The sequence below is a fragment of the Muscardinus avellanarius genome, assembly GCF_963383645.1.
Source record: "Muscardinus avellanarius genome assembly, chromosome: 4".
In the NCBI taxonomy this organism is placed as follows: Eukaryota; Metazoa; Chordata; class Mammalia; order Rodentia; family Gliridae; genus Muscardinus; species Muscardinus avellanarius.
In genome coordinates, this window is record NC_137789.1 from 71,062,503 (window position 1) to 71,085,535 (window position 23,033).

Here is a 23,033-nt window from a genome sequence, read left to right on the forward strand (position 1 = left end):
TCCAACATAAAATAGAAGATAAATAAAATTTTTAAAATTACTTTGGAGCACCGGGTGTGGTGGCGCATGCTTATAATCCCCGTGCTTGGGAGGCGGAGACAGGAGGATTGCTTAGGTTCGAAGCCAGCCTGGCTGGCTTAAGAGACCCTGTTTCCAAATAAAAATATAAAATAGGTCTGGGGGTATAGCCAGGAGGTAGAAGGGTTCCATCCCCAGTACCACCAAAAAAAAATTACTTTGGAGGGAATGGATAATTTAAGAAAAGAAAGCTTAGATACCTTATAGTTAATATTCTTAAAGTATTTAGGAGACTATAGTACCACAAATCAAGAATAGGAACTATGAAAAAAGAATGGAGAAAGAGAAAAAGACTGGAAGTTGAACATACAGGTTTAAAATAAAATCAAAGAATTAAAAGATATTTAAAACTCCTCCTCCAAGAAAGTTGAACCCCAAAAAGAGCCTAAAAGGAGAGCATATAATACACATAAGCCAACAGGAAACATCTTATAACACTAGTCCCAGAAATAAAGAACAGACAATGAAGGTAATGGTCACAGAAATAATACAAAAGATTTTTTTCTGCACTTGAAGAGTAAGAATATCCAAATTCAGTGATTAGAAGAAAAAAAAACACTGAACATTATTGTAAAATTTTAGAATATTATTGACAAAAGAGACTGAAGAGAGAGGGAGAGGGAGAGGGAGAGGGAGAGGGAGAGGGAGAGGGAGGGAGAGAGAGAGAGAGAGAGAGAGAGAGAGAGAGAGAGAGAGAGAGAGAGAGAGAGAGAATATCAAATAGCCCATGTAAAAATGAGAACCAGGATAACATTGGATTTCTTAGCATTCTTAGAAGCAGCACTGGACAATACAACACAAAGAAATAATACTTAAAATTCTAGAGGAAAATTATGTTTAGCCTGAGATTTTAGACCTTGCCAAATTATCACTCAATTATCTGGGTAAAGTAAAGCAATTTTTAGAAATGCACGAACTTGAAAAATGTACCTACCATAATCTTTTCTTATTAAGTTATCTGAGAATGTGCTCCAACAATATAAATGCAGAAATCAAGAAAGAATCCATCAAGTGAATCTGGGCAGTGAATTAAAACCAGAAAAGAGAAGTCCCAGGAAGATAGCCATATATCAGATTTAGAAAGTATTTCTTTTCAAAGCAGCAAGTCAGAATGCTCAAAGAAAGAGGTCTTAAATGTAGTAGAGGGCTTAATATATTACTTAACATAATTAAATATCTGAAAAATTGGGAAAAATTAAGACAGTTTATAAATCTAAAAAATGGGAAAACAAAAATGGCAATTGGCAACTGTGGAATAAACAAAAAAGAAAGAAAACAATCAGAATTGGTGTCTTGTTCTGTGGTGAGCAACTTTTACATAGTCAATAATTTTAAAAGTATCAATTTTAACTTTCAGAATCAATCTATGTTCAAATCATAGAAGACTTAACTAGGTTATAAATAAGTAACACTGACAATCAAAGTAGAAGTACAAATGAGAACAACCAGGAGATGAAGGTGTAGGAGGATGTATGAAAAGGTGAAAGGAAGCTGAGTGTGGTGGTGCACACCTGTAATACTAGTACTTGGGAGGCTGAGTCAGGAGGGTCACAGGTTCAAGACCAGTCTTGGCAACTTAGGGATGCCCTCCACAACTTAGTGAGACCCTGTTTTAAAATTTAAAAAGCAGGAAGGGCTGGAGTATAGCTTAGTGGAAGAATGCCCTTGAACTCAACCCTCAGTAACACACACACACACACACACACACACACACACACACACACAAGGATTCTAATATTCTGTGTGTGTGTGTGTGTGTGTGTGTGTGTGTGTGTGTGTGTGTGTGTTATTGGGGATGGAACCCAGGGGCATTCTACCTCCTAGCTATACTCCCAGCCTTATTTTTTATTCTTTATTTTGAAACAGGGTCTCATTGAATTGCAAAGGGCCTCACTAAGTAGTTGAGGCTGTTCATGAACTGCGATCCTCTTGTCTCATGATATTCTTATCTCATAGTCTGGGGGAGGGGAGTAAAGAGATATTATTGATATTATTTGTATTTGAAGAATGAGGAAATAATTTCATGGTGCAAGGGTCAGATGTGGAAAAAGAAAAAAGTAGGTCATCAGAATGATGATCAGCAATGAGAAATGACTAGATATTTTTGGCATATCTCCTTGTTGGAATAACATAAAGTAAAAAAATAGATACCATTTAAACATAGAAAAATATTTGAGATATTGCTTTAAGTGAAAAAAGAAGATCACAAAATTTTAGTTATGAAATGTTATTTGATTATTTCCAGATGATAGGCTTTGTGGGTGGTTTTGCTATACCTTGTTTCTTCAACATATTTTCTGTATTTTGTTTGTTGAATAGGCTTATTGAGCATCTTCCATGTTTTCAGCAGGAGAAACAGATGTGGCAACCTACAAAGAAAATCAAGCCACAGTTACCGTCCAGCAAGAAAGAAACATATTTATAATAAATAAAAAGTAAATAAACTCCAACAATTATAATGAAATGCAAGTTTATAACTGAGGACACTCACTGTGTTAGGAAAACATATGACATGGGTACTAAACCTAATTTAAGAACCTGAGAAATAGTTTTTAATGAATTACTTTTTAATTAATTGATTAATATATATTGAGAAGTAAAAAAAAAATTCAGTGTGGTTATCTTCATTCTGAAGATCTCTGTATTTGCACTTGTTGTATTCTTCCAAGTTTTCTACAAGAAGGATGCATGGCTTTGGCAACCAGAAGAGACTAATAGATGTTATTGTACTTGCTTCCGGGGAAGCAGTTATATATTTCTGCCTTTGGAAAACGTCTCCCCAGATCTCCTGTGGAAGTGAGAGTAGTTATTAATCTATCTAAAACACAATTACAAACAATTACTGACTCATCTGTCTACCCTGGGCATTTTTGAAGGTTGTCCTTGGAGATAGAAGATTAATGTAAAAAAAAGTTTCAGTTAGCAAACCTGGAGACTGCTTTGAGCTTGGCTAGTAGAGGCATGTGAGGGTGCAAGGGGTCCAGGTAACAGGAATATGCTGCCTAGTTAGTTATTATTTCTGCCATTTCTTTAGCTGAATACTGCATATTATTTAACTCTGCTCTGTTTTATGTTGTTTTTGAAAAACATGATTTTTAAACATGAATTAATCCCTGAATTTTGTGCCCATAATTCTTTGATTGTATTTTAGATTCTAAAAGCATTTAACTTGATTCCCAATGACTCCTTTCAAGAGGAGTATTTCTACCTGCAAGATAGGTTCTTTTAGTGGTGATTTCTGTGGACTTGGATATTTAATTTACTGTGCATATAAGTTCTCTGCCTTTGTTATTTTTCTAATCATACATCAATATCTTAATTTTGAGAACCTCTCTTACTTTCTATATTTTATCAAATGATTGCATTTTTCAAAGGTCATCTAAGGAGCAAAAATAAAATTAATGTTTTTTAGTTGGCAATGCACTTAAACCCTAATGTCATAATGACAAGATTAAGCTGAAATGTAAATTTCAATGTGTGCACACAGAGATTTCAAATCAAGTGTCAGAGACATAAGCATGCACAGAGAGTCTGCATTCTAGTAGTGCTTTAGGAGATCTCCACAAATAAAGAAAAGTCTAAGAAAGGGTCTCCCATGGACTAATGTGTGAATATGTTGCTTTATCTAAATTTGTCTTCTCATCTTACCTTGTTCATGTACCCCTACAAGTGAAACAAGTCCAAAGGGTATTGCCATACTGTGTAAATAATATAGGCTGGTAGTCAGAAGAACTGGATTTTAATTCTGACCTTACTACTAACTAGCTGTGTGACTTCAGATAAGTCATGTGACCTCTTTGGTTCTCATTTGAACCAGCTGATTTTTTCAAGTCTTTTTAGTGTGAGCAATCTCTGATTTGTAGAGATCTAACTTTTGAATCAATTGTGGTTCTCCACAATTTATTCTTCCAGAAAGGCTCCCAGCAAGGACTCAACAGTGTTGAGAATGCTACACTTAAACAGTGTCCTCCAGGTAGCTCAAGGGGAGAGAAATCTAAAGAAGTATATGATTAGTCAGAGCCCAAAAGTTTTGTCTCCTCTGAATCAGCCCCTCAGACCTCCCCAGATAAATTCATGGTCTTAGTCTTTTCCTCGTTCCTCTCCAGCATCTGTTACCTGCAACTTTCCCTTCCAACTCGACTTTGTACCTCCAGGTTGACATCCTTACTACAGTTTGCCCCTAGGGACAGAGAAATGATTATGAAAGAGAGTAAGCAAAAATGCTGAGATACATTTTAACCTAAAAAAAGCTTACAATAACAAATCCAAGGTCTGCATGCCTCCCGCCATTAGAAAGTAGCTTTCCTCCAGAAGCTCAACCACTTTCTTAATCATGATCTTCCCTAACTCCCATCTTCCCCAGAAGACATGTTTATTTCTTTGTTCTTGTATATCAAAAGTATAGTCTATGGTGGAATGATCTGAGTGTACCCTGACTTCTCAGGAAACTGTCTGCACTTCTCTCCCCATCTTCTTTTTGTTTCTAGGAGTAGTTGTGGATTAGTATAGACCCAAAATAGGAGTTGAAATCTGCATTGCATCATTTGTCACATTAGCTACAAAGGAAACAGCAGAGGTAACCCAAAATAAGGAAAAGGAAATTTTTTTATAAACAACTCTGCTGGTTATCTGGAAGCTGAACTGAATCACAGATACGAGTTTGTAACTGCATTTTAAATTGCAGCATCAAAAGTAAATGCCTCACCTCCCACTTATATGATAGTGACGATTTAACTCAAGATTTGAGTGTGGTTTTATAGGCTTAACATTCCATTTTGTAGGAGTGTCAGCATTTCCCTGAGGCTCACAAGGAGCGCACTTGAATTTGGAAAAAGAAATAATAAAAAATAACACATAACCTGTGTTCTGATACATACTATCATGAATGATAGTAGTATTTGGAAAAGAAATGAATGAAATTACCCTTTTACAGACTCAGTGTAGTCATCAATGAAAACATATAACTGACTGTTTAACTCTGTTATCAGTTTAAGCCTTTTTCAACACAAAATAGAAAGCTAGAATGGATACTTTTCTCATTGGGTCACGTTGAGTAGACTAAAAGCAAAAACAAAAACTAAACACTAAAACAAAACAAAAGATTGTTGAACTCATGCACTTCTCATGGGTCCTCTTTTACTTTAACTTGAAAAGAGAAAAATCCGTAGTTAATTTTAAACTCTGAGAGAGGAGACAAATGAGGAGCATTGAGACTCTGTGAGAACCCCAAATTCTTTCTGCATCCCGGACTGGCCCTTGCTTGTGCTCCCTTCATCACCGGAATAGCTCTTGTCGTCGTTAAAACAAGAATAAAGACCCTTAAGCGCTGTTTCAAAAGATTTCACAGCCTTGTCCTTGCAGACTCATAATTATTTTATCGGCTCTTGGCAGGAAAAACGGAAGTATAAAATCTAGGTGTTCCTGCACACCCATCTCCTGGTTCTTCATTCTTTTACAGGTAAAAAGGCAGTGGGACTCTTTGTCTCCAGAAAAGACATATTTTCAAATACCGAGATGTTGCCTGAGACAACTGGTCAGAGGAATCAGGAGGGAGAGGGAGGAGGGGTCCAGATGCACCACTGTAATTCATAGTTCCCTGCAGAACTGCATTGGCGGGCCACCCTTCCTTCCCCGTCTTCTCCCCTCCTATTCTGTCTTTTTCCACCCTCGATTTGGCCTTCTATAGTAAGAGGTCAGTATGTTTTCCACACTTGGGAAATCTCATTCAACAATTTTTGTCAATGGACAAGTCATAAGAAGCCCTTCCATTTTAGGGCTCGTTGACGTCACCAAGGAGGCGATAAATATCTGTTGATATAATTGGATGTGAGATTCAGTGTTGAAATAGCAAAACTCTGTCCCTCGCTCCTTGGCAGGGCCCTATGATTTATGCAGGAGCAGAGGCAGCACGCAATCGAGCTGTCAAGAGAGCGTCAGCTTATTAGGCAAATGCTGCGTGCTTTCTGAAGAGGGTCGACACTATAAAACCCCACTCCAAGCACTGGGGTGGGGAAACTAGGAGCCCAATTACGTTGAGAGACTGACAAGAAAGAGAAGAGACAAAGAAAAAAAGAGTGGGAGCAGGAAGGATAGAGGGAAGAAAGCCTCCAGAAAAAGCCCGGAGAGGTCCCTCTGCAGAGAGGCAGCAGCGCCTGCCCAGCTCACCTGCGAAGCGCCTGGGAAGGTAGGGAGCGCCTAGACGGAAACGCGCCGCCAACTTTGCGCTGCCTGAGCTCCCGCGGTGTGCGCTGCGGAGCCAGCTGCGGTGTGTGTGTGTGTGTGTGTGTGTGTGTGTGTGTGTGTGTGTGTCTGGCTGACTGTGCAAGATTCCAATAGTAGCCGGGATGTGACAAAAGCAAACTTAGACGGCTGCTTTTTCTTACCCCAAACTGCCAGTTATTCATGGCTGTCTAAAGGACCCCTTTCTCCGCCCCACATCGGTCCCGACCCCTTGAAGGAAGCCAGGGCAATATGGAGAGATGGGGGGAGAAGGGAGGAGTTCTCAGTTTAGAAGAAAATGCTGAAATATCCGGAAGGGAGGTGATCAGAGCAGGCGCGATCTTATATTTGTGGCTCTTCTCTGGGCGTAGGGGAATCTGTCTGGGAATGGGTTTGGAAGGTCGTTAGGAAGAAACTCAGAGCTATCCCCCCGGGGTCTATTGTTGCCTGGCGAGGGGACGGGTTTGGTGCGGGGTCTTGCAGAGGTCTTATTCCTGGCTTCCCAGAGCACCTACTCCAGAAGTCCCAGGATCAGTGGCTTCAGCACCGCGGACAGCTCCCGCGAGCCCAGGCGGCCGAGCCCGGGCACCCTTGAGGGTCGGCTGGGAAGCCCCCCAAGTGCGCCTGTCAGTGGGGCTAAACTCTCACCAACTCTTTCTTTCTCTCTTCCTTCTTTCCCCTGCCCTCTGCCCACCTCCGTGCCGCAGCAAGCGCCCCAAAATGCGGCTGCCCCTGCTGGTGTCCGCGGGTGTCCTGCTGGTGGCTCTGCTGCCCTGCCCGCCGTGCAGAGCCCTTCTCAGCCGGAGGTCCGCCCCGGGCGCCCGGCCGGCCCCGCAGTCCCTCCAACCCCTGGATTTCCTCCAGCCACCGCAGCAGCCCGAGCAGCCCCGGCCCGTTCTGCTCCGCATGGGAGAGGAATACTTCCTTCGCCTGGGAAACCTCAACAAGAGCCCGGCTGCTCGGTTCTTGCCCGATTCCTCGCCCCTCGCCGGCGGCAGCGGCAGCCGCCCCTCGCCAGACCAGGCAGCCAACTTTTTCCGCGTGTTGCTGCAGCAGCTGCAGCCGCCTCGCCGCTCGCTCGACAGTCCCGCGGGTCCTGCGGAGCGCGGAGCCGGGAGGGCCCTCGGTGACCACCAGGGGGCACTGGAGAGGGAGCGGCGGTCCGAGGAGCCTCCCATCTCCCTGGATCTCACCTTCCACCTTCTCCGGGAAGTCCTGGAAATGGCCAGGGCAGAGCAGTTAGCGCAGCAAGCTCACAGCAACAGGAAACTGATGGAAATTATTGGGAAATGAAATGGTGCGTTTGGCCAAAAGGGTTCTGCGTTTAGCACAAAGAATAATAATTAAAAAAAACACAGTGTTCTGTACCATAGCGCTGCTCTGATATCATTTGTTTATTTTTATATAGCTTGAAACATAGAGGTTGTACAGGGAGAGAGCCTCTACCCCTTAATTAGCATGCAGAAAGTGTATTCACGCGCAGTAACAACGCAATGTTATCTATATTGTCCACTTTCAGTTTCCACGTCGAGGTGTCTTTATAGTGGTGTTTAAAGAATGTAGACCCAGGAGGAAACATTTTGAAGAAGCAGATGGAAGTCACCTGCTTGTTTTTTCGTGGTCACAGCCAAAAAGAATGTCATTCTCTTGAGTGGGTGGGTAGGATGAAATGTGTAAGCTCTTTGAATCAATTCTTTCTTGCAAATGTTCCAGTAATAAAACATCTTTCCAATCCTTGGTCAACTTGGTTGTGTAAGAGAATGTTGATATTTATATTTTTAATAAAACTGCAAAGGTTATTGTGCTTTTATTTTTCCTTTTCGATGCTCATGGCTCCTAGCTTCCTCCAAATTGTCTTCAGCACAATAAACAAAACAAAATAAAACTTCCTGCATTTTTTTTCTACTAAAGATACTAGCATCTGTAAGCGGCTCACACAGACCCTGTAATCACTTGGGCTCATTGATGTACCTCAGACTACGCTTCCAAGATTCAATTAGATAATTTGGGAAGTTGCTTCTAGCTCTAAAACTTGGTAATTTTACAAATAGAAGATCAACCACAATGGAAATAATATTTAGTTCTGGTTAATAATGAGATATGAAATAATCGGGGGAGAATAGGGAAGGACGAGAGGGCAGTTAGGGCAGGTATTCCTTCAGACTATCCAAAGTCTGCACTGTCTGCCTATGACCAAAGCTCACTTTTTCAAGCTACTATTTTGGTACCATATTTTTTTTCCCCAAGCTATTTTCCAATGACTGCTTCTAATAGGAAAAATCTGATAGCATCTCTATTCAAAACAACTACATTTAGTTGCTAGAAAGTGACACTTGGAGCCAGACGTGGTGGCGCACGCTTGTAACCCCAGCATTTGGGAGGCTGAGACTGGAGGATCGCATTTCACAGAGATCCTCAGCTACTTAGCAAGGCCCTTCACAACTCAGAGAGACCCTGTTTCAAAGATAATAAAAGACTAAGAAATAGGGATGGGGGGGTGTATCTCGTAGGTACAGTGCCCCTGGGTTCCATCCCCAGTACTGCAAAATAAATAAATAAATAAATAAAACAAAAACCAGAAAGTGACACTTGGGGTAATTTTTCTTATAAAATACACTTTGGCTTTAAACAACAGCACAAATATCTTCTTCAGTTATGTCTCTCCCAACACTAATCACTTTTATTCTTGGGAATGTGAGCTATCTTTACTCATTTCCAAAACTGAATAGCACACCTAATTAGTTTTAAAAAGCATTTAACTTTAGTAGTTTGGTTACAGCTTAAACATTTTTAATCAGTGATTAAGTACTTCAAAATTAATTTGTATGTATGAAAATTCTTCTTCCCCTGCGGCCCTTGAAGTACACTTGACTAATGGATTAACAAGATAATATGAAACACTGAATGATTCACCATAAGACCAAGTTTTTAAAAAGAGCATTTATTTAAGAGTTCATACAGAGTAAAGTTATGCTTAGGTTCTGAAGGAGGCATTATGGTATGACAAGTAAAGCATGATTTAAATATATATATGTATATATATAAACACACACATATATATACATATATATATATGTTTGTATATGTATATATATTGAATGCATGCAGTTGCTCTGCAATTTATCAGACTGATGCTATAGCAAATACATGAGAAAGTAGACAGATTTTGCTGGAAGGTCTTTTTCAGTTAAAGTTCCTGATATATGAACATTTAAAACTAAGATGACTAAAATGTCACAAGAGATGTCCTAGGCCTTCAGCCTTCTGGACTACAAAAGTGTCACCAAATTCAAAGGACATCTCTGGATATGCATCCAATGACATCTATTCTGGAAAACGGCAAAATGTTTTCATAGCTTTGGTCAATGATTTACCTTTTATCCAATATTGATAAAACAATTACTTCTGAATCAAAACTGAATTTCACTGACCACCTGCATTCTTAAAGAGGAAAGGAAGTAAGAGCTACTAGGGTATAATAACAAAAAGTCAGTGCCTATTAGAGATAAGAGTATAGTGCTCACTTTTGTCAACACTTGCCTCTTGTAACTGATGCACACACACGTAGCACACCTACGTACCCTTCATGTTTCCTACACAATAAAAGATTTGCATAAGATAAAGTTTGTTTTTGTCCCTAGTGTTTTCGACACTATTTCCCAAAAGTATTCTTTACTTCATTAGGTAAGTTATCTGGAATTAATTTTTCTTCATTTCTTTTATAAATCCTGTCCAGAGGTCCCATTCACCATCTGCACTGTGTTAATATCACCTAGGTTCTGCTGCCTGGGTGCATCTTAGCCAGGCAGATAGAAAGGCAGCTGTTGGAATGAACATCACTCATTCAGGGAGTTCAACCAGGAGAAGGAGAAGACATGGCGAGCTGGCTCAGAATCAGCTCCACTCCCACTCCCAGTAGCTGCAGCCTGTCCCTGGAGTGGAGGGACCTCAAATCCAGTCTGTAACAGAGGAAAATATGGGTCAGAGGTCGAGGAGGCAAGTCTTTTGGGCTCTGTCCACTCACTTTTCTATTGAGGAGAAAGGATAATAATAATAGTAAATATAATAATAATGTATAAATAATTATTATTAGGTACAGACAATACGCTCAGGTTATCTTGGCTATGGTCAAGAGCCATGAGAGTAATACACATTCATGAGCCACAAAGGGACAACAGAAATGCATGCAATGGAAAGGAGTTCTTGGGAAAGGGTAGAGATGAAAGTCTTGGGAGAATCTGCAGAATTAAAACCAAAACCCAGGTGAGGGTGTAATTCAGTGTTAAGAGTGCTTGTAGCCAGGCATGGTGGTGCACGCTTGCAATCCCCGCCCTTGGGAGGTTGAGACAGGAGATCGCACAGGTTCAAAGCCAGCCTCAACTACTGGGTGAGGCTCTCAGCAACTTAGTGAGACCCTGTTTCCAAATAAAAAATAAAATAGGTCTGGGAGTGTAGCCTGGAGGTAGAAAAGCCCCTGGGTTCCACCCCCAGTACCACACACACACACACACACACACACACACACACACACGAGTGCTTGTATAGCATGTGAGAGGCCCTGGGTTGGACTGAAAAACCCTGAGTTGACCAAGCACCACATATACAACTACAAATCCTTATTCAAGTGTCATGCTGTGCCACATGGCATTGGAGGACACACAATAATATCTCCATTGCTGAAGTAAGAAAGTTCTACTAGATACACATCTGTGCCAATTAATTTCAGGGATATGTTTAGAGAAATATGTCTTTAGGCAATTTAATCATTGTGTGAACATCAGAGTTTATTCACACAAACTAAGACAGCTACAATGTCAAGATAGCATTATAGAACCGCCATCATATATGTGGTCCATCATTGACCAAAACATTGTTATGCAGAAATGTGTGTGTGTTTATATATATGTATACTTAGTATGAATTTTGCAAAACTCCAGCCTTAGTTTTGAGCAAATCATGAGGGGATTTTTTTCTCTTGGACAATAAAATCTAATAATATTTTTATTAAAATTGAATCTAATATCAATAATTCTAAAGAGATATATTTTGTAATATGTGATAGATACAGGTTCTAATGTATTGTATTGTATTGTATTGTATTGTATTGTATTGTATTGTATTTGTGTGTACTAGGAATGAATCCAGAGGCCTTCTACCTCCGGGCTACACTCCCAGACCTATTTTATTTATTTATTTTTTGTTTCCTTTTTTGTTTTGTTTTTTTTGTTTTGGTGGTACTGGGGTTCCTGGAAGCCCTTCTACTGCTGGGCTACACTCCCAGACCTAATATATATATATATATATATATATATATATATATATATATATATATTTTTTTTTTTTTTTTTTTTTAATTTGGAAACAGGGTCTCTTAAGCCAGCGAGGCTGACTCTGAACCAGCGTGATCCTCCTGTCTCCGCCTCCCAAGCATGGGGATTACAAGCATGCACCACCACGCCTGGCTCCCAGACCTATTTTATACTTTATTTGGAAACAGGGTCTCACTAAGTTGCTGAGAGCCTCAATCAGTAGCTGAGGCTGGCTTTGAACCTTTGCGACCGTCCTGTCTCAGCCTCCCAAGTACCGGGATTACAAGCATGCACTTCTGCACTCAGCTAAGGTTCTATTTTCAATTAACAGGCCAACCTAATCTCCTAAACAAACTTTACTAATGTTTTGAGTTTAAAAAATAACAACTTAATGGAATGAGGGACACAAAGAAGTCTTGCCGAAATGCAATTGTATTTTATTTTTTAATTAAGCAATTAATTTATTTATTTTTGTGGTACCAGGGATGGAATCCAGGGGCATTGTACCTCCGAGCCACACCCCCAGCCCTATTTTTTCATCTTTTTAATTTTTGGAATAGGGTAATAGGGTCTCACTGAGTTGTGAAGTGCCTTGCTAAGTAGCTGAGGCTGTCCTGGAACTGTGATCCTCCGATTTTTGCCTCCTGAATGCTGGGATTACAAGCGTGCGCTATCACGCCTGGCCTTGATTTTATTAACTCAGGCTCTTTGCATATAAAGGTACCAGGACAAACATGGTTCTTCCCAGAATTATGAAAAAATGGGCAAATATATTCTGCTGCTCCCCTGGTAAAACTATCCCACCATATTAGAAGGCCATTAATTGCAAAGCAATGAAGTAGCACATGCATTCAGCTCAGAAGCCCTGTGTGACTTTATGACACTGCTCTATGAATGGAAAATGTCTAGGACAAACAAAGCAGACTTTCTGGGGTAAGTGCATTATTTTATAGCCACTTGAAGTAGATTTGAGAGAAACTGAATGCTTGGCCTATACCTTACCAAAATGTACTCTAAATATATGTTGTGGGGGTGTTGTTTCAAAAATCAATACAATAATCCAAATCCTTACAGCCTTGGGATTATCCTTTTCACTGTCAGATTGCTTCCTCATAGGAAGTTAAGAAGGGCTATGAAGTCATATTAGCCATTGCAGAATAAAACAAGAGTACATGGTTTTACATAAGGAAATAGCTGAGACATCAAGCAAGACTGGTCTTTAAAAAAAAAAAAAAAAAGAATGTTACCAGATTCTGTTGGTCATGGATTAGCTAGCTCAACATCCTTGAAACCGAGGTAGAAGATGCCTTATCCTGACAGAATCCTATGCCTTATTTGTATGTCAAACTCTTTCCCACCATCGTTACTTTATCCTCACTAATCCTAACAAACAAAACAATAAAAACATTCCAACTGAAATGGGCCTGTTACTGATGCGTAAGACTTTTTCTAACCATTCTTCATGAGTGAATAGTGAGTTCTGCCCGAATAGAGCATTGTGATTTATTTTGTAGCCTATTTTCGTGAAAAGCAGTTCCTCCTCTATGGGGAAACTTTCATGACAGCTGTGCTGAAATATCTAAAAGTTGAAACTAGTAGGGCAAAGTATTTTATGCAGAGAGGAAAATTTGGGAAATAGTTGGTGGCTAATCAGTCATTTGGAGCTGCTTTTGAAATTATATATAGATGTTTGTGCTTTTCTGTACTAGAGGTTAAAATCTATCTTCTGCTTAACATGTTTTAGCTGTTTTTACTGTATAGCCTTCAAAATTGGGGATTAAATTGTTTCACTGCTTCCCATATTTCCAGGAAATTATCAAATAGTTCCTGCAGACAATATGGATTAAAGCTGTCTGTTAGAGAAGAAAAGCCAGTGTCAGAGAGAGAGAGAGAGAGAGAGAGAGAGAGAGAGACAGACAGACAGACAGACAGACAGACAGACAGACAGACAGAGAGCCATGAGCAGAGATTATCTGGAGTATCTGTAGATGATCACACCATCTTCTTGGTCTTGTTTATATAAAATGAGGATCCACTAATCATGGCAACAAGAAAGTTCTGTGCAAAGAGACTCAGCCTATTTACTAACCCCAGACCAGTAGCTTAATAGCTGAATGACTTGAACATGTTACCTAATCTCTGAGCCTTGGTTATCTATTCTATAAAAACAGAAATGAGAAAAGTTGTTTTAGAGACTAAATAAAGTGCTACACGTAAAGCACTTTGTACATGCCCCACTTATATAAGGTACTCCCTCTTTCCTTTCCTCTCTTCTTCCTTACTACAGTGAAGAGGCTCTTTTGCCATACAGAATGCGTTGAGGACTGTTTATGATGAAATATGAGCAATGGCACTAACCCTGAGTAAGGAGACAGCCATGGGAGCATGCCTATCTCCAAGAGGCCTGACTTCCTGTATGACGTCCTTTCTGTAACTCCAACCTATCAGATCAAAAGCAGACATTCTTACAGCCTTCCCCAAATGAGATTGTATATATGCATCCTTTCGAATGGTTTCCACAAAGCTGGCTCTCCTCCATTGGAGGAAATATTTTTTTTTAGGAAGGTTGATGTCCAATGAAGCAGAACAAAGCACTAACTGGAGCTTGCCTGCCTTTCAGTTTAGTCTGAAGTGTATAAAAAGTGGACAAAGGCTTGACAGACTTGTATTTTTTCCAAACTTTACACATTTTTCTCAGATGACAAAACAAACATATAATCATCATTCGACCCTTTGCTCTATCACTATAGGGCTATAGATAACTTGAATAATATGGCTTTTAGTCATAAAGTCAGGAAATGGAACAACACGGCAGCACTTCCCTTCTTTCTAGCTCTCAGACCCAATCTAGTTGAGATTTCCAAAGACCAGTAGAAAGCAGTGATATATTTTCCTTAGAGGAACAATTATTTTTTTAGACAGGCTTGGACAAGAGTTCTGAGTATTCATAAACTAGACTGACTCAGGAATTAAAAATGTTTTATATTCCCTTAATTTTTTTCAATAGTCACTACCAAATGTACTTTGAGAGGAAAAACTAATGTCAGATTATGGTACTAGAGTGTTGTTTTACTCCACAGAAAAGCAAGGTGAAGTGAGGTGTTTCCATCAGAGTCCACTGATGTGCAGGAATCCCCTGGACAAGTTATGTTATCTAGTGTTACAGGGTGTGCATCCTGCCAGAAGCTGGTAAACATTAGACTCTATGCAGGGTGGATCCAGGTTATGGACAGTGTTTGCTTGAGCTGGACTGTGACTGCACAGTATTTTGAAAAAAAAAAAAAAGGATTTTCTGCCAACATCAAAAAATCAGAATGGAAGAGAATACAGAAATAAGAATCCTTGTAAAATAGTGTAACCACTATGGAATAATTATGATATAGTATGAATGCTTCCTCCAAAATTAAACAGAGATACTGTATGATCCAACAATTCCACTTCAGAGTATATTCTCAAAAGAAATGAAAGCAGGAATTTGAACAGATACTTACACACTATGTTCATTGCAACATTACTCACAATAGCCAAGAAGTAGAAGCAACTTAAGTGTCTATCCATGGATAAGTGGATAAATAAAATGTGCTATGCATGTATAATGGAATATTGCTCAGCCTTAAAAAGAAGAAAATTTTGGTATGTGTTAAAACATAGACGAACCTTGAACACCTTCTACTAAGTGAAGCAGATACAAAAAGACAGATATCGTATGATTCTACTTATGTACAGTGTCTGGAGCAGTCAAATTCTTAGAAATAGAAAATGGGATCGTGATGGTCAGGGGGATGGTAGGTTTTTGTTTAATGGCCCTTGGATTTCAGGTATTATTTTTAGATTTCAGTTTTGCAAGATAAAAAAAAGTCCCAGAAAGTGGTTACACAATATTAATATAGTTGGGGATTGTTACTGAAACTGTATTAAGAAATAGTTACAATGGTAAATTTCATGCTCTCTGTGTATATATATATGTGTTTTACCACATTCATTTTTTTAAATCAGGCAACTTTATATTAAAAGCTAGATTTATAGTTTCTCTGGAAAAATCAGAAGTTAACCTCTAAAAGCACAGAGGCTTGTAGATTTTTTGTTCTTGTTCATTTTCTTCTTTCTTTTCTCCTTCCTTCCTTCCTTCCTTCCTTCCTTCCTTCCTTCCTTCCTTCTTTCCTTCCTTCCTTCCTTCTTTCCTTCCTTCCTTCCTTCTTTCCTTCCTTCCTTCCTCTTCCTTCCCTCTTTATTCTGTGGTACTAGGGGTTGAACTCAGGGGAATTCTACCTCCAAGATACACTCCCAGCCCTTTTAGTTTTGGTTTTGAAACAGGGCTCACTACATTGCTGAAACTGGCCTTGAACCTGTTATCCTCCTGTCTCAGCCTCCCAAATACTGGAATTACAGGTGTATGCCTCCATGCCCATTGGAAATTGATCCCAGGACCATGAGCATTCTGAGTACAGGCTCTACTACAAGCTACCACAGACCCAACTTAGCTTTTACAGAAGGTTTTTTTTTAGTAAAAATGTATCGAAGAAAAGAAAGAAAAATGCTCAATGGAGTCTATGGAATGAGTTTTTATGCTACATGTGATAAATTAAACAGAAGACCCAAGTGAGCCTCATGGCAAGATTCATTTTTCTTTTTTCAGAAAGATATTCTTTTATTTAAGATTCTTTACAGAAATACTTTAAGAAAAACAAAATAGCACCAAGTAATGTACACGTTTTTATGTATTACTTTGAATCTCACTATGATATTATATTACAGTATACCAGTAAAAACATTAAAAAATAATGATAGAATTATCAGTAAACAAAATTTCATGATTAAAACTAAAGATGAAATACTATGACAGAAAAATTTATCACAAAATATTACTGAAAGATCATTTTGAAAAAGTCTTTCTATTATAAATATTTTTATATTTTACTTTGAGCCTAAAATTAATTTTATGAGGTAAATTCCCTTCTATTTTATTTATTTTATTTTTTGGTGGTACTGGAGCTTGAACTCAGGGGCATTCTAACACTGAGCTACATCTCCATTTTATTTATGTATTTATTTACTTTTTGAAACAGGGTCTCGCTAGGTTGATGAATCTCACGACTTGCTGATGCTATCTTTGAACCTTTGATCCCCTGGATACTCTAATCTCAGCCTCCCAAGTACTGGGATTACAGGCATGCTCCATCACTCCCAGATGATAAGTTCCTTTTTATCAGAAAAACATCTGCTTAGTATTTAACCAACCATAAACAGTATTAAAGTATAGGTGTAAATATTTACCATATATATTTTCTCATTTTAGGTAAATGCCTTTACTTTATCTCCAAAAATTCCTTCTATTTAGACTCATTAGACACTTACATTTAAATACTTCAAGATAATATATTAGGTGTTTTAAAAAGTAAAAGTTCCTCAAATGAAGAAATTAGTCTGATTTGGTTTTATAAACATGAAGATAATTAAAATGTAAAAATTGAGCTTACAAAAAAAAATCAAATCACCTGTTTCATTAAGTCTCAGCACCTATCTACTTTGAAAAAGTCTTTGTCAGAGCTATTTTGTTACACTCAACATTTACTAACTCAACAGATAGGTTTTAAAAATGAGGCATGTAATTTTACTTTCAACTCATTGATTTTTATATTCAACTGGAGGCTTTGAAAATATTTTAGAATACAAACAGAGCTCCTGAATTAAACTATTCATAGCATTTACTCAGGACTGTTTTTGTTGTTGTTGTTGTTTGTTTTTGTTTTGTTTTTGTGGTCCTGGGTATGGAACCCAAGGGCATTGTACCTCTGAGCCACACTCCCAACCCTATTGTTTAGTCTTTTTATTTTTTGAAACAGGGTCTCACTGAGTTGCGAAGGGCCTCACTAAGTAGCTGAGGCTCTCCGTGAACTGCAATCCTCCGGTCTCAGCCTCCGGAATGCTGAGATTACAAGCATATGCCACCACGCCCAGCATGGCAAGATTCTTAACAATATAAGCCTGAAACTGCCTCCAGCGTTGACTTGAGAGCAGACAAGTGGCTAAGCATAGGAGATCTCATGGGTGCAGATGGGTTGGGCATGCACTCGATTGGCCTTGAGGGTCAATTCCGTAGCCCCCTTTACATAAATGTATCTTGCTGCATGTGATTCTCTGACTGAACAAACCAGAGGCTTTCCTGACATAAACCCTGCACAAATCTCTACAGCCATGCTCAGGAGGGCCATTTTTTTTTTAAAGCTGGCCCAAAGAAGAAGAGTGAGCTCATTTTTGTCAGTGTCCATTGGCCCCAGCTGTTGCTAAGCTTCTCGGGACCTCTGTGGGTGCCAACCTCTGTCCTTCCCCATATGACCATTCTCTACACTGCCTATGACCCTGACCCATTAAATTTTACCTTCCCTGTGTTCAATTCTCCCAGGATTAGCCAAGTAATAGTGACCAATTTGATAAAAGGTACTGTAACTAAGACATTAATGGATGGTGATGGCATAGTGTACACCCCTGCCAGATAACATTTTGCTAAAAATGTCCATGCCTTATGCTGACAGATAAGTGACACCAGGCCATTGAGGCCACACAGCAAGTAGTGAGGAAGTTTGTATCCAGGTCCCCTTCTGTGCTGCTTGGCTGCTGCTGAGAAATTCAACCTGACAGAATCTGGTTACCACTGTGTGCTAAATGTCAGGCTTTCTAGGCCAATTCAACAGAACTGTTGCCTATCTAAAACAAAATTCATTTGCCTTCAAGGAATATGGGTCGTAAGGTTAAGGCTAGATCTGAGGCAGCTGTGTGGGGAGCCACCCAGTATCTATCCTGAACCTTCTAGGCTGGGTCAGAGAATCAAAGTCAGATGCTGGAAAACAGCTGTGAGCTGGAATCATGTCTAGATGTTTACTCATAAAGAACTGACCTGCACCTTGGCTGGCTCCCTTACTTTGTATTCCTGATCCTCAAACCCTTGGATGCCTTAAGCATCAAGGACTTCTGACTGGAAAGGAGAGTACTGCCAAGAACGTAGGCCAGTCACCACCAGTGAGAAGCAACTGAACCTGGTCTACTGTCCCTAGTCAAGGGCCTACTCCTTGGAAACTCCATTAGGTAACTCTGCCATTGTAGGACATCTTTTTTATAGGAATGTGGACATTTCTACTTGGGACAGAGCCAGCAGCAGATGTTAGGAATGAAGTGCAGAATGGGGAGAATGTAGTCCTGTCTTTAGAGAAAGAAGAAAATAGGATCCCCCAAAAAAGTTCCAGAAAGAAAACATTCAGTAAAAATTAATTTTCAGGCTGGGCATGGTGGTTCATACTTATAATCCCAGCATTCTGGAGGTGGAGGCGGGATGGTTGTGGTTCAAGGACAGCCTCAACTACTTAATTAGGCCCCTGGCAACTCAGTGAGATCCTGTTTTAAAAATAAAAAGAATAGCCGGGCTTGGTGCCGCATGCTTGTAATCCCCGTGCTTAGGAGGCAGAGACAGGAGGATCATGCTGGTTCAAAGCCAGCCTCAATGGCTTAAGAGACCCTGTTTCCAAATAAAAAATACAAAATAGGTCTGGGAGTGTAACCTGGAGGTAGAGGGGTTTCCAGGAACCCTAATACCATCAAATAAATAGATAAGTAAATAAATAAATAAATAAATAAATAAATAAAATACAAAATAAAAATAATAAAAAATTAGGGCTGGGGGTATCGCTCAGAGGTAGAATTCCCCTGGGTTCCATTCCCAGTACTGAATATATATATATATATATATATATATATATATATATATATATATGCACAGTGATTACATACCTGTTATCCCAGTACCTGGGAAGCCAAGACAGAAAGATGGCAGGTTTGATGTCAGCCTCAGCAACTTAGCAAGACCCTGTTTAAAAATAAAAAATAAACTAGGCCTGAGGGTATAGCTCCGAGGTAGAACTTCCTTGGTTTCAATCTCAAGTACCCGTCCAAAAGAATTCTCTCCCTTGGAAGGACTTACAGGCATACACGCTGGATGATGGGTCACGGATAAAGGCAGCTGACATAGGGACTTTGTGCTATTTGCTTCTTCTTGCCACGGGAAGATCAGAAGCTAACATTATTTCCTCAGGCCCGCCAAACAAGGAGAAATTAAACTCATTGGGTGATGCTTTCTTAACCTGGAGGAGGGTGGTGGGATGTATTCTGTTTAATTTGTTTCAAATGTGGTGTCTAGGACTTGATGGGGTTGAGGGGAACAAGTCATGATGCCGTCTCCTTACAGCCAGCCTTCTCATGAGATACGGATCTGGTTGCTGTGTATCCTGGAGAGACACTCTTCCAGAAAAGAGAACAGAATGACAAAGGGTTAGATATTTAATTCTTCACAGACTGGGGCTCCAGCTAGAAGCAAACAGTCTGTGAAGAATTAACAGTGTGTGTTAGGCAAACGGGCCAAACAAGGTGTCAAGCACCACAAGAGGTCAAGAGTATTGCTGTGCCAAAACTCAAGTCAAGAAAACTCAGCCTCAGGAAGGTTGAGGAGCTTGCTCAAAGTAGCCCCAAAATGAAGTATTGAGCCTTGCCAATGGTGACCACACATGGGAAGGGAAAGGGGGTGGCTGGTGCTGCGAACATGACTCTCAGGGACTAAGTCTGCCCTCACTGCTAGTCAGACGGACTTAATCTGAGACTCAGCTGAAGGACTGGATTCTCTCCTATGCAGCGGGAGCCATGTCCTGGAAAGCAGTGGGGCCCTGGAATGACCCAGCTGTGCTTCTGAGGCTGTGCCCATCTGCCCTGTAGTAGTGAATCAAAGAAGAGGAGCCCTTGGTGGTGCTGATTTTTGTTTCAGTCACATCACCTCTGGTGAAGTGTGTACCAGTATTGGGAATGGCCTAGGAAGATTTGAGAAAGCTCTAATTATTAAGATATTTCAAAAATTGGGTGAGGGGAAAATCTGTGAAAGACTTGGTCTTGGTTTGGTCAGGAAGCAAACAGCTATTGAAACTTAGATTGACTTAGCTAAAAGTAATTAGCAAGTCCATAGGAGAGGGGAACTAGGACTTCCTCTTTCTAAAGACAGATCTACATAATAATCTAGCTAGGATGGGAGGAGGGGATGGACCTTCATGAAAGAAGACACCTTGGTGGAGAAGGTACCAAGAACCCGCGGTTTTTGTCTTTTTGTGGTTTGAGGGAAATTGTGTCCAGGACCCTAATAGGGGTCCCAAGAGACAGTTTTCCCCAAACCGTAACATCACTTTCCAAACCATAACATTTTTTTGGTGCCCACAGGAGGCTATCTTTTGAACCAAAGGTGACTCTAGCTGACGGTGGCCTGAAAGCCACTGCATCTTGAAGGTCAGTAACCCTCCCCAAAATGGGACTAGATCCTGGTGGATGATTGGATAGCCGGCACCAACAGACTTTCTGGAACCATGGAGACCCCCCTGCCATGGACTAGCTATGGCAGAATCTCCAGGGGAGAGGAAAATTCCCCATTAAATAGTGTAGGCGTGATGGGCCCAATGAGTGCCCGTCCATTCTGCCCATATCACAGATGGGACATTCTTTTTAAATCCCTATACAAAGTTAAATCTAAAAAGAAATGCCAATGGCCCACCTTCAGAAAGCTCCCCAAACAGGAGACGCCAGCCAACACCAAACAGGAGATGCCAGCCAGCACCCATTTCTAAAATGGTAGTGAGGGTTTTTTTCGGTAGTTGGAAACAGGTTCTAGGGAGATAAGCTAGCTTGCTTTTAGCAGCAGTGTCTAGGAAGCATTGCCATTAGCAACTGTGGCCACTTGCACCCTGTTGGTCTGTGAACTATGGCAGTTCGTAGTCCCCAGCAGCTAAGTCAGTTGTTTCAACCAGATAATAGGCTGGCCTGCTCGGTGAAAGGCAGCACCCAGGAGGCATTGTCTGGCATTCAACAGGCAGATACAGCCCATTTGCATAAGAAAGCCCTCAACTAGGAAGCTCAGGAGTAGGCCACACATGATTGCTGGCAGCTCAGGATTCTTAGGTCCCTTAGTAATTGGAAAATATTTTCAGGGAAGCAAATTAATAAGATTATTATTTTTTGAAAACAGCAATATTTTCAGCTAGAAAACCTTATTAAGAGAAGGGACGGGCAGGTGAAGGCTCAGATGCAGAGCAGAAAGGAGGTGGCTAAACTTCAAGCCTGCACTGCCCTTCTGGTGGACTGTGAGGCCACTCTCACTGCTCCATGCCATCCCAGCTGGACGCCCCCAGCTGGGCCACTAGCTTTAGGGGTGCAGGAAACCTCATCCAGATAGAGAAAGGCCATGCAGACCTCTCTGTCTTAGATGGGATTCCAACAATATCCTTAATGCTAGGGGTAATTGATTTTAGATTGAGAAGCTCTGGGAAGGGGAAGCAACCTTGCTCAGACAGGCCACTAAAACCCCACCCTTTCTCTCTCAGATGGGATCCCGACAACCCAAAGTAGAAGCTGGATCTCCACTCGCATGTGTTTTCCAAAACTGGGAAAAGTTTGACACCAAAATGCTAAGGAAAAAAGATCTCATATTTCTCTGCACCTGAGTATGGCCACAGTATGTGCTGGGGGATGGAGAAATCTGGCCTTTTCAGGGAAGTTTAAATTATAACACTATTCAGCAACTAGATCTATTTTGTAAAAAGGAGGAAAGATGGATAAAAGTAGCTAATCTTCAGCTGTTCTTTAACTTCCGAGACCACCCAGATTTCTTTAATGTTGGGAGGGTTGAGACAATTGTGGCAGCCTTGGCTAAAACAAGATCTAAAGACCAATTAGAGCCAAAACAACAAGATGCCAAGCTGGTCCATCGGCCACTCTCACTAAAATACATGCTGGAACAATTAGTGCAGGCTGCTAACTCTGTCTGCTATAAGGGAGATTTTAAAAGAGTAAAATAGGACTTCCGGGAAGATGGCAACTGAGAAAAGAAGCATTTACGAGTCCTGCTAAAACTTGATCTCTATTGCCACAAAATTAGTGCTTTTCATAGCCAGAAAACACTAGCAACAGAGGGGGGAAAATGTAAACACAAGGGACAGAGAAAAAAAGACTAGAAGAACAACCAGAGACCAGAAAAGAAATCAAGTCCACAATGCAATGGTGGAGCCACGCCGACACCATCTTCCCTCAAGGCACCAGGCTCCAGAGAGGAAAGGTAAACAAGGAGCTGAAGAGAGCAGCTGTGGATCATTTGGGTGTAATTCAGCAGTTCTTTCAGAGCAAAGAATATCTAAAACTCCCAGTGGCCAAGCTCATCACGCCTTCCAGGGACTCAGAACGGAGCTCAAAACGAGAAAAGAAATACACCAGCCTCACGGCTGAGGGCATGGCAGCAACGCCATTTTGCCAGCAGCGCCAGCCTCACGGCCGAGGGTGTGACAGCAGCACCATTTTGCCAGCAGCTACAGTGAGTTCACCGCACCCTGTGACAGCTCCTTATCAGCACGT

The 23,033-nt window shown here is 40.6% G+C and overlaps 2 protein-coding genes across 4 annotated transcripts in view; one reads left to right on the plus strand and one right to left on the minus strand.

The window, feature by feature from the left end:
• Positions 1 to 7,017: 7,017 nt before the first annotated feature.
• On the plus strand, positions 7,018 to 7,590 carry CRH (corticotropin releasing hormone; the record flags this gene model as incomplete). Its single annotated transcript, XM_080693866.1, has 1 exon — positions 7,018 to 7,590. One exon carries the CDS (start codon positions 7,018 to 7,020, stop codon positions 7,588 to 7,590), a length of 573 nt encoding a protein of 190 aa, XP_080549992.1.
• Positions 7,591 to 10,133: 2,543 nt separating this feature from the next.
• Positions 10,134 to 23,033, minus strand: part of TRIM55 (tripartite motif containing 55) — a gene marked incomplete at both ends in the record, with an annotated part of 57,054 nt that continues 44,154 nt past the window's right edge. For all 3 annotated transcript variants that reach the window (XM_080694061.1, XM_080694060.1, XM_080694059.1), the window contains one exon: positions 10,134 to 10,256. In XM_080694061.1, the coding sequence (XP_080550187.1) occupies positions 10,134 to 10,256 (123 nt within the window). The remainder of the gene's footprint in view (positions 10,257 to 23,033) is intronic.